The sequence below is a fragment of the Tenrec ecaudatus genome, chromosome 3 (assembly GCF_050624435.1).
Source record: "Tenrec ecaudatus isolate mTenEca1 chromosome 3, mTenEca1.hap1, whole genome shotgun sequence".
Taxonomy (NCBI): Eukaryota; Metazoa; Chordata; class Mammalia; order Afrosoricida; family Tenrecidae; genus Tenrec; species Tenrec ecaudatus.
This window is the reverse complement of record NC_134532.1, coordinates 206,268,214-206,284,695: the sequence shown is the minus strand read 5'-3', so window position 1 is coordinate 206,284,695 and position 16,482 is coordinate 206,268,214. Positions and strand designations below refer to the sequence as shown.

Genomic DNA, 16,482 nt, shown 5'->3' with positions numbered 1-16,482 from the left:
GCAGCGAAGGGATAAGGTATCAGGCATCAAAGACAAAAAATAAATCATAGCATTGTGAATGAGGGGGAGAGCAGAGTGGACACCTAGGGCCATCTGGGGGAAATTGGACATCCCCTTGCAGAAGGGTTGTGGGGAGGTGACAAACCAGTCAGGGTGTAGTGTAGCAACGATGAAGCATACAATTTTCCTCTAGTTCTTGAATGCTTCCTCCCCCCCACTATCATGATCCCAATTCTACCTTATATAACTGGCTGGACCGGGAGATGTACACTGGCACGGATAGGAACTGGAAATACGGGGAATCCAGGACAGATGAAACCCTCAGGAACAGTGGTGAGAGTGGCGATATCGGGAAGGTGGAGGGAGGGTGAGGGAGAAAGGGAAACAGATGACAAGGTCTACATGTAACCTCCTCCCTGGAGGACGGACAGAGGAGAACTGGGTAAGGAAGACATCAGATGGAGTAAGATATGATAAAATAATAATTATTTATAAATTATCAAGGGTTTGGGGGGAGGGGGTAGAGAGAGTGGGGAGGGAGCAGAAAATGAGGAGCTGATGCCAGGGGCTCAGGTGGAGAGTGGGTGTGTTGAGAATGATGAAGGCAGCATATGTAAAAATGTGCTGGACACAAATGATGTATGTACAGATTGTAAAAAGAGCTGTATGAGCCCCTAATAAAATGAGTTAAAAAAAAAGAATAATCATGATAAGGAGCTGGTTAACTATGTTATTGATATTGTTGATGATAATTCAGTAAACCCATTTAGAAAGCAGTTAAGGAAACGCCAACAGCAGACCACATTAGGCAATTAAAAAAATTTTTTTATGACAAAGCCAGGTAGGTCCTAGTGAATAAAAGGTAAAGAAGGGGGAAATTCCTGAAAAGCAGCTGCCAGTTGATTTTATAGAAGGGAATTCCCCTTCCAAACAATGACTGTCTCTCCACACCTCCTCTCCACCTCCGTGTCCGCAGGTCCAGATCCTCGTCAGTCTCAAGGTATGGGCGATACTGTAGTTAAAAAAACTTGTTAAATGTTGTGTTTATTAAATTATGTTATTTAACTCTGAACTTATTTACTTTGAAATTTCTGTGTAATGTTTTATATAAAAGGGGAAAGGTTAAGGCAAAAACTTGGTGGTCGAAGAGCGGATTAATCCGTTTTCAGTTATCTCTTATGGGAAAAATTGTTTCGGAAGTTAACTGCATGGTATCTCGGATTAGTGTCAAGATCCGGGGTCCTACTGCACCTGTTCTTTTAAGCCATCATTCATTTAAGTTCATTTCCTGTACTGCTGTTTTTTGGCTGCCTGCACTATAAACATGGAAAAGGCTAGAACCTTCCTTTCTCCTGACCCTCCAAAAAAAACCCCATTCAGCTATTATATGCACACAACTTGTCCATATTATCCAAGTCAAAAAACTACCTCATTGCCATCCAGTTGATCTAAGTCCTAGCAACCCTATAGGACAGGTAGTTTCTGTGAGTTTCTGAGACAGTAACTCTTCACAGGAACAGAAAGCCGCACCTTTCTCCTATGGAGTGTTTGCTGGCGTAGAAATACAGATAAACTATCATAGTGGTTTAGAAATACATAATACAGAGTGTGCAGCCCTGGGGTTAGAAAGCCAAACTGGGAGAACAGGCTCAGCATATCTCAAAGAACTGCATGGAGAACACATTCACGCCTTGAGCTGCAAAACTCAAAGAGGCTGTGGGGCCTCTGTCTTCCCAGGTCCCTTCTCCTTTCCCAAGCTCGGTCCTCCAGCCTATGCTGGGAATTCCGCTGTGTATTAGAGCTTAAATTCTGACCACTTAGCTGGCACAAGGTTACGGTTCAGTGAGAGCCCTGAATCTACTTTGAGTTACCACGCAGATCCAGCTGCCACTGAACCCTGGCATCCAAGGACCTATAATATAAAAGCCCTGCCTGGGGGGTGTCCTTGATGCAATCTGGGGTACCAAAGGGCATATGGTGATGAGCCAGGCCCCGAATGGGGAGTTGGGTGGGTTCCAGAACCAATCCTATAAATGCTAATAACCTGAAAACTGCAATACTGTCCCTTTTTCACTTTGGTAGTCGGTCTGAGGCTCTGAACTGCTGCCAGTCATGATTTTGTGACTAATTTCCTTTGTTTTCCATGCTTTATAACTTAGCCACATGACTGCAAATCCTTTGGCTACCATTATGGTTTCGTGTTGATGGTCTTGTCTGGGTAACTCGTTTCTGCCTTTGTCTGCTTGTCTTTGTCTTGTTTAAGATTTACTAAAGGGGCCTCTGTAAAATATGTAATTAGTGGTCTTCACTCCGCCCCCATCCCACCACCACCCCAGAAGAGGAGCCTCCTAGTCACTACCCTTTCCTCTCGCTGTTCCTGTGTGTCATCAAGTGGGGAGGCGGTCCTGTAAGACAGAGCAGACCTGCTCCCCTAGGGTGCCTTTAGAGGTAATGTCTGCAGGCACAGAGTGCCATGCCTTTTCTCTCATGAAGAAACTGGGGTTCAAGCCACCACCTTTCACTCGCAGCAGCGCGCTGAAACATTGTGCTCCCCGGGCGGGCTCCTTGCTGGTTGACAGACTCACTGCCGTCAAGTGGGTGCTGACTCATAGCACCCCTGTCGCCCTGTAGAGTAAAAATGCTCTACAGGGCTCTCAGGGCTGTAAATCTTTACAGAGGCAGGCAGCTTCGTCTTTCTCCCACAGAATGCTTGCTGGGTTTAAACAGCAAGCCCTGCCGTTAGCAGCATGATGTTTTAATCCAATGACCCACCAGGGCTCTTTGGCTAGTTACCAGTAAATGCTAAAAACCCATTTTTCCCCTAAAATGGTCTATATTAGAAGCTTAAGATAAAGAACCCTGCTATAGGAACCATTCATTTTTCTAATCTTGTTTTCCCAAGGACAGTCTGTTCAACTGTTGCCTCTGTAGTACTGCCTGTACTGCATTCATGTATCTACCTTCACCTCAAGTACAGTTATTTGTACACCTGCTTCTAGGGATGACTGTGGCTAAAGTAGCTGGAGTGTCCCACTGCCATGGAGTCATCCTGACTCAGATACCCTACACTGAGTTTCCCAGACCATAAACCTTTTTGGAGGTAGACAGCCTCGTCTTTCTCCTGAGGAGCTGCTGGTAGGTTTGAACTGCCAACCTTATGGCTAGCAGTCCAATGCTTCCCCAACAGTGCCAGAAGGGCTCCTAGCTGGAATGCAGTAGAGGCAAAGGTCTTTGGAAATCCAAGTATCAAGTAACTCAGAGGCCACACTGTCAGCAGCTGCAATGACCTGACAAGCACCAGGAACTATTATGGGGATGGGACTTGGGAGGAAGACAGTGAAAAGGCTGGTAATATAGCTGAAAGAGCTGGATTGCTTGTGCTCCAGAGGAGTTCATCATCTTGAGAAAAGAGGGAAAAATGTGTGATCAGGAAGCAATTACAAAGATCTTGGAGGTTGCCAGTGGATTTTTATCCCCCCTCCCCCTGTGGTATACAAAAGCAAGAAAACAGCCCCCCAGTGAGAGGGCTCCACAGAGCCATCCTTTAGAGACAGATAGGTGTCAGTTAAAACAATACAGCAAAGACAGGAGACAGTAGAGGGATTTTGCTGTTGAAAGACAAGTTCCAAACACACACACTGTGGTTACAGGATGGGCTGTGAACTGAAAAGCTTGTAGTCAAATCAGGCAGTGAGAGAGGCACACAGAGAGAAGATCTGAGTGATGATGAGAGTCCCGTAGAAGTCAGTCCTCCCAAAGAGGAGTTGCAGGGAAATGGTGATCGGGTCAGATTTCACTTAGAGGACTAGTTTTCGACTTGCTGAAATTAAAAGTCTTAAATCCAGTTTTAAATTGAAGTATGTCCATAGCATTCGATATGATCCTCCAGATGTACAGATGGTAAAGCAGAACATTTTTTAAAGAACATCTCTGAATGCAGCACACAATGACGTGTGAATTATCACATGGCACTAATACAGTTTCCGGAGAGTTTCAGAAAGGCAGCCCATAAAAAAGAAATTCAACGGATGATTTCCAGGAGATCACAACGGCACACGGTGTAGCAAACACTCAGGAATGCATGAATCATGGCAAATGCTTGCTGCCACTCAAAGATGCCAGCAGGTAAAGCCTTCTAAAAGACTGACATTCCCTGACGCCGAGAAATTAAGTCATGTAGCATTAGTCATAACCCAATTGGAGAGTGAATATTAGCATTTATTTCATGCCATAGAATGGGACTCAGGAATTAAAAGAGTTAGAAAGCAAGAAGGTTTGTGTGCAGAGAAGGCACTGAAAACTTCATACAGACACCTGGCTATCATTCCATGATGCTCACCTTCTCCACACGAGTGCTGAAGACAAATGGGTGCATAAGCAAATGTGGTTAAGAAAGCTGATGGTACCTGGCTATCAAAAGATATAGTGATGGGAGTCTTAAAGGCTTGGAGATAAAATAGCGGCCATCTAGCTCAGAAGCAACAAAGCCCACATGGAAGAAGAAAACCAGCCTGTATGATCACGATGTATCAATGGGATCAGGTACCAGGCATCAAGGAACAAAAAAAATCATATTATTGTGAATATTATTGTCAAACCCATCTGTAGGCAACTGGACATCCCCTTACAGAAGGGTTGTACGGAGGAGACAAGTCAGTCAGGGTGCAGTATAGCAACGATGAAACATACAATTTACCTCTAGTTCCTAAATGCTTCCTTCCACCCCACTATCAGGATCCCAATTCTACCTTAGAAATCTGGCTAGATCAGAGGATGTACACTGGTACAGATAGCAACTGGAAACACGGGGAATCCAGAACAGATGAACTCCTCAGGACCAGTGGTGAGAGTGACGATTCCAGGAGGGTAGAGAGAAGGTGGGGTAGAAAGGGGGGAACTGATCACAAGTATGACATATAATGCCCTCCCTGTGGGGCGGACAACAGAAAAGTAGGTGAAGGGAGATAGATGTCGGACCGTGTAAGACATGACAAAATAAAAATAATTTATAAATTATCAAGGGTTCATGAGGGAGGGGGAAAATGAGCTGATACCAAGGGCTCAAGTACAAAACAAATGTTTTGAGAATGATGATGGCAACAAATGTACAAATGAGCTTCACACAATGGATGTATGTATGGATTGTAATAAGAGTTGTATGAAGACCCAATAAAATGATTAAAAAAGAAAAAGAAACCTGGCTATCAATTAGTTTAAGAGGAAAGGGTTGATTAAGAGAAGCTTTCAACTAACTAGATCAAAATCCATCATGAAGGTCTCTGACAAGAAAAGTGATTATGAACTCCAAATGTATGTTGAGAGAAAAGAGCAAAGAAAATATGCATTTATTTTGATGGAAAGAGGTTTCCTTTTAAGATCCATTCAGCTATTATGAACACAAACGTGTTCAAATTAGCACAGTCAGGTAATTTTCTTTAATTAAAAAAATAAAAGGCAAGACGTCTTCCAGTATCAGAAGCTAATGACCTAAACGGCTTCAGGTGACTGGAGACCATGAAGCTAAAAGCTCAAATAATTTAAGTTTATTTTATAGATCGCTCATGGGAATAGCTCTGAAAAGAACCTTTGTTTTTTTTATCTCTATGCTTATGTTGACACACAGGAAAGACAAATAAATTAATATTCAAACTACACAGAGTAAAATAAACATAAGCAGGAAAGGTCAAGTATATATGAATGTTAACTAATTTACTTCTTGAAGTAGAGCAAATGAAGTAATATCAAATACTTAGAAAAATGTGAAGATAGTGATAATATGGTTTATATTTGTGCTCATTGGCTCCCTCATTAAAGAAAAAAAAATTGCTGACAGCCTCAGATGCTGTTCTAGATGCCGAGAAGCCAGTGAAGACCCAACACTGCCTACCTACTGCAGCACTCTCCGCAATTTCCATTTTAAAGTTAGCATCGAATAAAGCATCTCACTTTGAAATAATCTAAATAAGGAGTACACACAGCTAGTTAAGAGTTCACATTAACCCAGCAAGCTAGGGCTCAGAGACTTCCATGACCATACAACTCACAAGACGCACAAGTTTTCAAAAAAAAAAATTGTTTGCTTAAGTCATTATAGTAATAGACTACGATAGTCCTCAATAAAGCAAAAGTTAAAAAACAGCACAAAACAAATCTTGAGGAAGGGTAAGAATACAATTTCCAGAGTTTCCACATCATGAAATCCAAATGTCTTTCAAAAATAACAACAAAAATCAGTAAGGTTACCAAATGCCTTCAATGAGAAAAGTAGATGAATAGATAACTGAGGTACGTCTATCTTCAAAAATGCTAGTGGAACAGAACAATGACTCTGGACTTTACGCTATGTACAGATTCACTCCTATGAAAGCCGAAATCTAAAGATTAGAATTAAAAAAAAATGTTAGAAGAAAGCAGTTAGAGGATTTGGCCATGGATTCTAAGATACAGCACCAAAAGCATGAGCAACAACGAGGAACAGACCTATTGGATTACATCAAAAGCATAGGTTTGGGGTATCAATGGACATAATCAACCAGGTGAAAAGACAACCTACAGAATGAGAAAAATAAGATCTGTAAACCGTAGATCTGGCAAGGATTTATTATTGTGTGTGCCTGTGTGTACACACACATTTTCCTACAACTGGGCAAGAAAAAGAAAACCCAATTTAAAAAGTGGGTCAGTCAGCATACAATTCCCTAAAAAAGATACAAGGGAGCTTCAAAAAGTTCATGGAAAATTTCTATTACCTTTTCATTCTATTTTTCTATAAACTTTTTGAAGCCCCCTTATTTACATATGACCAATCCAAATCGAACTCACTGCCATCGAACTGATTTGGACTCAAAGTGACCCTATAGGACAAAGCAGAACTATCCCTTTGGGTTTCCAAGGCTCTAAATTTTTACATTTGAATGCATTTGGATTGTGGTGGCAAAGAACACTGAAAATACCATGAACTGCTAAATGGGCAAACCAATCTGTATTGGAAGAGGTAAGGCCAGAGTGCTTCTTGGAGGCAGGGATGGCCAAGACTTCGTCTTACATACTCTGGACATATCACGAGGACTAACCAGTCCTGGAGAAGGACATTGTGCAGGTCAAATGGAAGGACAGCAAAAAAGGGGAAGGCCTTCGATGAGATGGACCGACAGACAGGCTGCATCAAAGGACTCCAGCATAGGAACAATTATGGGATGGCACCATACCATGCAGTGTTTGTTGTGCATAGGGTTGCTAAGGGTCGGAGCTGACTTGGTGGCATCTAACAACGACAATAACAACAAATCTTTACAGGAATAGAAAGGTTCACCTTTCACCTACAGAGTGGTTGGTGGGCTTGAACAGCCAACCTTGTGTTTAGTAGCTCAACATTTATCTCACCACCACAGCACCAGCTGGCTATATAGCTGGTGCTATATAGAGGCAGGGAGTCAAGCCGAGACTTGTACACCCATGTTCACAGTAGCATTATTCACAGTACTGAAATGGTAGAAACACTCCAACTGTCCATCAACAGGTAAACGGATAAACAAAAGTCGATAAAATGGAATATGATTAATTCAGCCATAAAAAACAACGTTTAGAGATACACAACATGGGGAACTTCTGGAAAACATTGTTTAGTGAAACAATCCAGGCACAAAAGGACACATATAATTCTACTTATGTGCAATATAAAGATAGGTAAATGCATGGAGACAGAAAGTACATATGAAGTTTCCAGGAGGTGGAAGAAGGGGAGATGGGGTTATTCTTCATTGAGTAAAGGGTTTCTGTTTGGGGTGCTGAAAAAGTGCTGACAAATGATTATAAAGCTGGGGTGAAAATTGCGAGTTTCAAAACATAATAACGAAGGAGGAATTGCTCATCAATGTTCTGAAACACAAAGTAAATAAAAGCAGGGAAAATAAAGTTAGGAAAGGCAGTAAATATGCCATGATAAAGACGTTCAATTCATTCTTTATGTTTGACAAGAATACCATGCATCTGTCTCTTACTCTATGCAACACATTTAGAGCATCAGCAATACTCAAGTTACCAATATCTACGGATTCCTAAAAACAGCTATGTACGAGGAGAAGTTTCAGGAATCAAAAACTTCACTAACAAATATTACCAATGCTTTATTTTTTATGACAAAGACCCAGAAATATTTCCTGTCCTTAACAATATTATATATTTCTTCCTTTACGTGTCAAAGAAAACAGATATCCCCTTGTGATAGTTAAGGTTTATTGTGCCAACCTGGCCAAAGAACACATGTGGGATTAACTGAAGGGCAGAGATATGTAAATGGCTTGGCGAGGCTAGCCTGTTTGGTCTCTTGCTCTCTGATGGTCAGACCAGTGTACAGCTGCCTTACTTAGTTTTCTTCCTCAGCTGGGAAGGCTCACTTTCTATGATACATCTCTGAGAAGCCACATGGACCTACCCTGATGCAGCCCTCGGTGCTGGAGAAGCCATGTGGAGACTCCTGCCAGCGCTGAGATGCTTACACGTTCACTGATTCGGCTTTCCTCCTTCATTCGGCATCATTGCGCGTGTGATTTACGAATTTGAGGAGGGCTTTCTAGATTGATGTCGGACATATGGACTAATGTCGGACTTATGGGCTTGGACTGGATTGGGTTTGGATGCTTTTCTTAATGTACACATTTATCCTTTATATAAAACTATCCCTTTTATGCAAATGAGCTTCTGTGGATTTGTTTCTCAAGTCTACCCAGACTAACTCACCCCTCCTCCCAACATACACTTTCATGAGCAGGTACACGCACACACAGTAAACAAAAGACGTGAGCACACTGAAATCAAGTCCTCTTGAAACTTTATAATACTACTTTATTAAAAAACAACAATAAATAAAAACAAAGCCAAGTACACAAATAAACAAAAAACGTGTATGTTTAATTCAATCTAAAAAGTGACAGATTCCCAAGAAAAGATTGAAGAAGGCCAAGAGAGGAAGTGTGTGGTAGTCACATAATTTCATGTCAATTAGAAGATATTAAAGTGTAGTGGTGGTATTCAACCTGTCAATCAGGTCACAGCCTGATGGTGCCACCCTGTCAGGATGTCTTTCTCACAAGGAGGGTCCAGGGAACCTCCCCCCTTTTCTTTGCCTTCACATTCCTAGCTGCTGACCCCCCCCACCCCCGAGAGCTGCCAGAGCCCTGCCATGTTTCTACTGACAGCGGAAGCACATGACTTTGCACCCACCTTTGCACCAGCCTATGATCTTCCTGCATTCTACATCATTGCATGTGACTGTGTGAATCTGAAGAGGGACTTATGGACTATGATCAGACTTACGGACTTGAGTTGGACTGGGCTAGGTTGTGTTTGTGATATATGATTACTTATTGATATAAAGACCTTATACACATGAATGTCACTGAATTTGTTTCTCTAGTAAACCTGGTCTAACACAGAAAGTAAAATTATTGATAAGAATCTTTAAAATATTTATGATATTTCAAAGGATTTGGAAGCCAAACAAGAAACTGCCAAATGCAGAGGTCAGTATATATTCATGAACACTCACCCAACCACTGGTAGGTGCCAGAATCAGATTAAGGCAAGTGAGGGGCCTAACCACTGACCTCCCTCCCCTGCCCTGCTTGCTCATGCACTCAAATGGGAGTGTGCATGTAATCTCTGCAATGTAATTTCTTTTAAAATGTGACTAACATATTAGCATTTAGCAGGTTGAGTTGAACTGGATTATATAATTTTTAGTGAATGCAAGGTACCATGACTTTTTACTATCTATGACAGTGGTTCTCAACCACTGTTGAGAATTTTGCTACTGTTATGAATTGCAATGCAAATATCTGATATGCAGGATGTATTTTCATTGTTACAAATTGAACATAATTAAAGCGTAGGGATTAATCACAAAACAGTATGTAATTAAATATTGTAAAATACTCATTTCTAATGACAAATGAAATTTTGTCTTGAAGCGTGGTGTAGCATGGCTAGAAGTCTTAATATATAACAACAGTAAACTACACTGCTACATTTTGAGACAGCATGTGCATAAAAAGCCAACGTCAGTGCAAAGGTTGAGATAGCTTCTTTCTCACCAGATCAGAAATTCTCAGGGCAGACTTTGCAAGAGCACAATGAACATCATCTTCCACAACAAGTCTACTTCTGTATTTAGACTTGATAACCAACAAGCTGGAAAGCCCTGTTCCACAAAGATATGTTGTGGGAAATGGAAGAAGGAGGCACAGCACAGTCTCAGGCAGAGCAGGATATGACTGCAAACATGTGATTCAGAATCTTCTAACCGGCATTGTAGAGATATCAGTTCTCGCTGCATCGCTGTTAGTAAGTTCAATGAACTACTCTTGTCCGTCTCAGGAAAATCTTCAACTTTGACTGTGAAAAGGCTTCTGGCAAGTGGAAATGGGGTGTCAGGTAGATTTGGAAAGTACGATGAAATTTCGTCTGCAAGCATGAGCAAGTGTTCTTTCACAGAAATTACTGTAATCCTTTTGTCTGGTTCAATGTCACGTTCATCAAAGAAAGCAGATAAGGTAGGTAACATGATAATTTAATTTTTATCCAATATTTTTGCCAAAGCTGAAGTTTCATTTGGAATGATTGGATCTTTTCAGACAAATCGAGGCATGTTGCATTTGGTCCTTGCAGTGATAAATTTAATTCATTCAAGATGGCAACCAAGCAAGCTATTTTCTGCAGTTCATGTTTATCGCTGAAAAGTGCTTCGAATTGCGGTCTTGCTTTCTGATTAAAAAACGTTTTGAGTTCATCACGAAGCTCAAACACACGTTTTAAAACTTTTCCTCTCAACAACCATCTCACTTCAGTGTGAAATAGCAGAGCATTATTCGGTGCATCCAACTCTGCACAGTTGCGAAAACAGTCGACTGTTTAAAGTACTTGCTTTTACAAAATCAACAGAACACATGATGCTTTTCATTACTTCTTGTAACTCTTGTGGCAATGTCTTCATTGTTAATATTTGCCTATGAATCATACAGTGAGTTCTGATGACTTTTGGTGACTCATTCAGTACCAAACGTTGAAATACAGATCGACAGCCTAGCACAGCTGGAGCACCATCTGTGCAAACACCACAAACCTTTTCCCAAGAGATCTTATGCTCTTACAGAAATGAACCAACTGTGTCAAATACATCACGTGCAGTTGTTTCATGAGGTTTGCAAAAAAGAAACTCATCTTTAAAGTCGCCATCATTAATATACCTCACGTAAACCAGTAACTGTGGTTTGCAACGTCTGTAGATTCATCAAGCTGGATGCTAAATATTGGAAGTGGAGCAGATTTAATTTCCTGGATTACTTGATCAAATATATCAGCAGACATGTCATCTATTCTTCTGCGGACAGTGTCGTTAGATAAGGAAATTGCACTCAATTTCATAACAAATTCGTCTCCAATCATAATTGGAACAATGTCTTTGGCTGATGGCAACAGTAAATCCTCAGCAATGGGGTGAGGTTTCATAGCTCTGGCGATTCTGAGTGCCAACAAATATGAAGTTTCTAGGGCTGCTATGTTTTGTTTGTGGTATTTGCCACCAGTGTCAAGTCTGGCTTTCTTGAGTCCATCAGCTTTACATCTAAAGTAGTTGGTATCCTTGCCGGCAAAGCTCGGATGCTTGCTACCAAAATGGCATTTTAATTTGTTCGGCTTCATAGATTCGGCTGATAGAACTTCACAACAAATAACACACTGCGGTTTCTCAATTCCTGCTGTAATTACTGAGGTAAAACCATACTGCAAAAAATCCTCACTATATTTTCTTTATGTTCTTTTCTACATGATCTTTGGTCATGGGATGGTTTGCTAATGAAAATAATAAGTAACAATAGCTTTCATAATACAAAAGATGATACATGGCATAATAGTTCAGTCAATACAATTCATTAAAGTTTCCTACATACCTGTTACTATCACAAGGGGGCAGTATTCACATCAACCACAGCTGAATGTAGAAAGACCAATCACATTAAATTCCCATGGTACATATATATATATATATATATTCTGAAGTAGTTGATGATTTTACATTTACCCAGTAATTATATTTCATGAAGTGTCATTTTACCTCTAACACTGCTGCTTTCAACACAGTAGCTGCTTTTAACACAGCAGTTGCTATTGGCGCCAACCCTGTCACATACACCTGTATTTGTATGGTTGTAAGTGATGGGGTTGGCGCTGCGATGATATCATCATGCCAGGTACTCATATGTGGGTGTACCTGCATGTGGGCAGACCCACCTGGAGATGTATAGAGGAGCAGTGTCATGGTTCCTAAGACTATTGGAAATATGTGTTTTCCGATGGTCTGAGGCAACCCCTGTGAAAGGGTTGCTCGACCTCAATGGGGTCGTGACCCACAGGTTGAGAACTGCTGATTCATGACAATTTTCTATAAACACAATATTTTCTATATGCTATCAGAAAGAAAACGAGTTAGTGAACCTAATTGTTTCAACAATCAAGGTAAAATTCTGTTGGTCTTTCACAATGAAAAATAGGTTTGCAATGATTCAGCTGTAAATGGCTCATACTTCAAATCTGATGCCTGTTTAATAAATGCTATAAACAAACCGATGAAGAGGAGTCCTAAAAGCAACTTTAGTGCTCAAAAAATAGTTATCACAACTAATTGCTACGTTTTATTTTTAGATAAAACTTTCATTTCTAACATGTTATCATTAAAAGCATTACCATTCTTTGTGCTTACAAATTCTTCAATAATTTCATCACAATTAAGCCGCCGAACAATATCTACTTCCATACATAATAAAGACAGAGAACTGAGTCTTTCTTCAATGACGGCTGTACACTGAAGTTTCCTGAGTCTCTTAAGGGGTGAAAATGAGTGCTCAGTGGTACAGTTTGTGATCATTAAGGTTAAGAATATGCGTAGAGCAATTTCAACATTCGGAAATACACATTGTATTTTATCTTCTATTATGGACTCATACATGTCTACATGAGTAAACTTTGTCTTTCCTGAATCTGAAAATTTAGTTCTAATGTAAGAATGAAACTGTCGCACTTCCCCGTCAAGGTGTGTGTTTAAGTCCTCAGGATAAGCCTGAACTAATTTCTTGGATGCCTCCGAGCGTTCCTCATCGGGTATATCCACATTGTTTAAGAAGGAAAATCTACCTGAAAGAGCTTCATATGCCTCTGCTCTTCTCTTCATGCAAGATTCAAGTCTGTCAATGATGGTGTAGTACGTGACGACTCGAAACTGATCTCTGGCACTCAGGACTCCGGGAATACTTCCGTCACTTACTTGTTTCTTTCTAATGCTTCTGTGATGATGAACTGATTGATAATCAGCATCTGGCAGTATTTGTTTCGATGAGTTTTCAAAAATCTCAAAATCTTCTCTTAAATTATGTAAATACCCTGTTAATGACTCGTAGAGATCTGTGCACATCTTTAAGTTTCCTTCTGAATCCTGGAGGGCTTGACTCATCCGATGAAAATGCTGCAGTATATTGTTCCACAAAACCAACAGGAACACATACTCTAGCGTGTGCATTCTGTTGGCGATATGTTCCGCTTCTCTTCTGGCATCTCCTCTTTGTGTCGGGTCTTCTACAATATTTTCTAAGGCTTCTAGAATCTGAGTGTATGACGTCAGGATCGCACTCGTTGCTGAAGCATGCACTTCCCAATGTGCAACACAAAGACATTTTAATACTTGATCATTGCCTACATGTGTTTTAAGAACTGCCCATCGTTGAGTGGAGGCAGCAAAAAATGTACAGAGTAAATGAACAGTTGAAAAAAAATTAACTGCTTCTGGACAACAGTCTACTGCACCACGTCCTACAAAATTAAGTGAACGTGAGGCACATGGTATGAAGATGGCATATTTGTTGTGCTCTAGGATTTTCTGTTGCATGTCTTTGTAACGCCTTGACATATGGGCCGCAGTGTCATAGGACTGGCCTCTGCACTTAGAAAAATCAATTTTGCAAATTTCACATAAATAGTGAAGTACTTGATCTGCAATTTCTTCACCGATATGACTTTGCAAGCTAGTAAATGTGATAAATCGCTCAACAGGTTTCCCTTCTGTCGGAGACACATATCGTAAAACAATGCTTAGCTGATCTGTGTGAGAAAGATCAAAAGAGGAATCTATAGACAAAGAGAAGTACTGAGCTATACTTATTTCCCTGAAAACAGCTGATCGAACTTTATCACTTATTAAATGTAGTAATTCTTCATATGTTGTTTTAGACATGTACCACGGGTTGTTTTTTCTCGTGTTACCGTATTTTGAGATGTGACCTGCTAAAAATGGATCAAACTGAGCAACAAGTTCAAGTAACCCCCAAAACTTTCCATTTTGTGGGGCCTGACACACTTCCTTTCTTCCTAAAAAAGACAATCCACGTTCAGCAATTGTTATGATGACAGCAACAACACGCTGCAAAACATCTTTCCAGTAGTGATGTTTTTCATTAAATTTTGTTTCCACTTCAAGAGTTAAGCCAAAACCATGAAGTCTTTGGTTTAAATATGACAACATACAGTCTCTGTGAATTAAACTGTTTTCGTGTTTATCGATAATACTCGAGTTGCGCCAGTCGCTAAATCCATCGGTAACAAATCGAGAATTAAATGGTTTACGGCTGAATAGTTTGCAAACAAAACAATACACAGAGCCGACTGATGGAGAATATAGCAGCCACTCCCTCTTATAATTTTCACCGTTAGCTTTGCACCCTAGAAATAGATTCTGACTACAGAACCTTGTTTGTTTACCATCCAGAAACTTTCGACATGACTTTTCAAATGGTCCACTGTGATGCTGACAGTCACTTGGTCCTCTTTGGATCCAATAGTTGACATCACTAGAAGAAAATTTACTCCACAAAGCAGGATCTGTATTTCTATTATTTACAGGATCCGCAGATGCAGCAATTTCAGATTGTACAACAGTGTCACTGTCTGTACCGTTATCCATCTTTTTCCCACATCCAGGATTGGGTGTACATTTTGGAGTAAATTCTGCTCGGTCTGTGTGGCTATTCCTAAGTTCAGCACTAGCAGTGCTACTACCCATTAGACTTGTGGGGTCACTGGAAGAAGTCTCTTCTGAGTCATTATGTTTTACACAGGAAGTTAGTTTTGGAATTGTCTTTAGGGATTCACAAGTCCTTTTCCTTTTCTCTTCTTTGAGCTTTCGTTTCGGCACTCCACTTAGATGCCGTTTCATTTCACCTGGATATAAAATCATGTCACTGTTTAAATTTGGTTCTACTGTAGAAAATAAACTCGAATAATTGAAATACATAAAAGTTATAAAACAAGTAAAATTGATAACATAAAATTTATATTCAAATTTGGTGCTAACACAAAAATTTGTATTTGAAGATTAAGGTAAAAAAAAAAAGAATGAAAGATCTGGAACATGTAATTTTGTTCCTCAGGTCTGATAGTCAAAATAGGGCAGTCAGAAATATCTATCAATGTAATCCTTCCTTGCCCTGACTGCTCATGTTGGATCCAGATGCACAATGAGTAAATCAAGAATCAGACTCAATACCTCACCCCACCTCTTGTTCATTAGAAAGAATTAGCATATGTTTAAGGGACTGGCTGAGATAAGCAGTTTCAATTACACTGGAGTGGAGAGTAGATGATAAATCTCAACTCCGGTGCTGAAGCAGCAGGGGCACAACCTTGGGCATGGGTGCCCTTGTGTCCCTGCATGAATTTTATTTCCAGCTGCATATTCTCACAAACGAGCTGGTATCAACTCCATTTGTCCTGCTAGAAACCCTTCCCTTCCTCGGCGGAGCGCACTTCTCCTTGTGTCCTGTCTGCTGGGCATCTATGGTTCTCTGCTTTGGACAACTGGTGCCTGCCTCTGTTTCGCTGATGCCCTAAGCACGTGCTTACCTTGCTCAATGGGTAATCCGTCCCTGGTAGGAGACCTCTTGGAGACCCAGATGCTTGAATTAGCTGAAATAGTATCAAGTTTTTACTGATTACTCTTAATAGGGCAATGGAGCAGAGAGGTTAACTCCATAATATCAAAATTTGAAAGTCATCTTTGTTGGTAATTCCAGCTTCAATCGTCACAAAGGAAAAGGAGATTGAGTAATGAGTTCCCAGGTGAACAAAGCATGGTGTGCCTATGTACAAATGTGTATGTTCCCTCCTGCTCTCATCATGACTAAGTCTTCGGACATAATTCTCCCTGCAAGCCAAACTATGTGGGAAGACTCTCATTTTCTAAATTAATATACATATTATACATTTTTAAAAGCATGTAAAATATTTTTAAATTGGTTCAGGTGGGCAAGTTTCTAAAAGAAGAATTTGATTTCAATACTAATTAAGATAATACCAATTTTTAACACTTAGTATTGTGATTCTTTCAGTAATACATCGGAAAAGGTTTCCATAAATTTATACCCTTTCATCACATTGATAATT

At 40.3% G+C, this 16,482-nt stretch overlaps 1 protein-coding gene across 11 annotated transcripts in view; it reads right to left on the bottom strand.

Moving 5' to 3' along the window:
* The window catches only part of LCORL (ligand dependent nuclear receptor corepressor like), a 201,201-nt gene that overhangs the window by 113,790 nt on the left and 70,929 nt on the right, over positions 1-16,482 (bottom strand). Inside the window, exons 5-6 of one of the 11 annotated variants that reach the window (XM_075544490.1) lie at positions 15,943-16,005; positions 8,485-15,261 (exon numbers count right to left, since the gene is read on the bottom strand). The exons of 9 other annotated variants lie outside the window; for them this stretch is intronic. In XM_075544490.1, the coding sequence (XP_075400605.1) occupies positions 12,680-15,261; positions 15,943-16,005 (2,645 nt within the window). In that variant the 3' untranslated portion in view covers positions 8,485-12,679. Of the gene's footprint in view, positions 1-913; positions 1,013-8,484; positions 15,262-15,942; positions 16,006-16,482 lie in introns of those variants that run through there. One more of the 11 variants, XM_075544494.1, reaches the window with a different exon arrangement.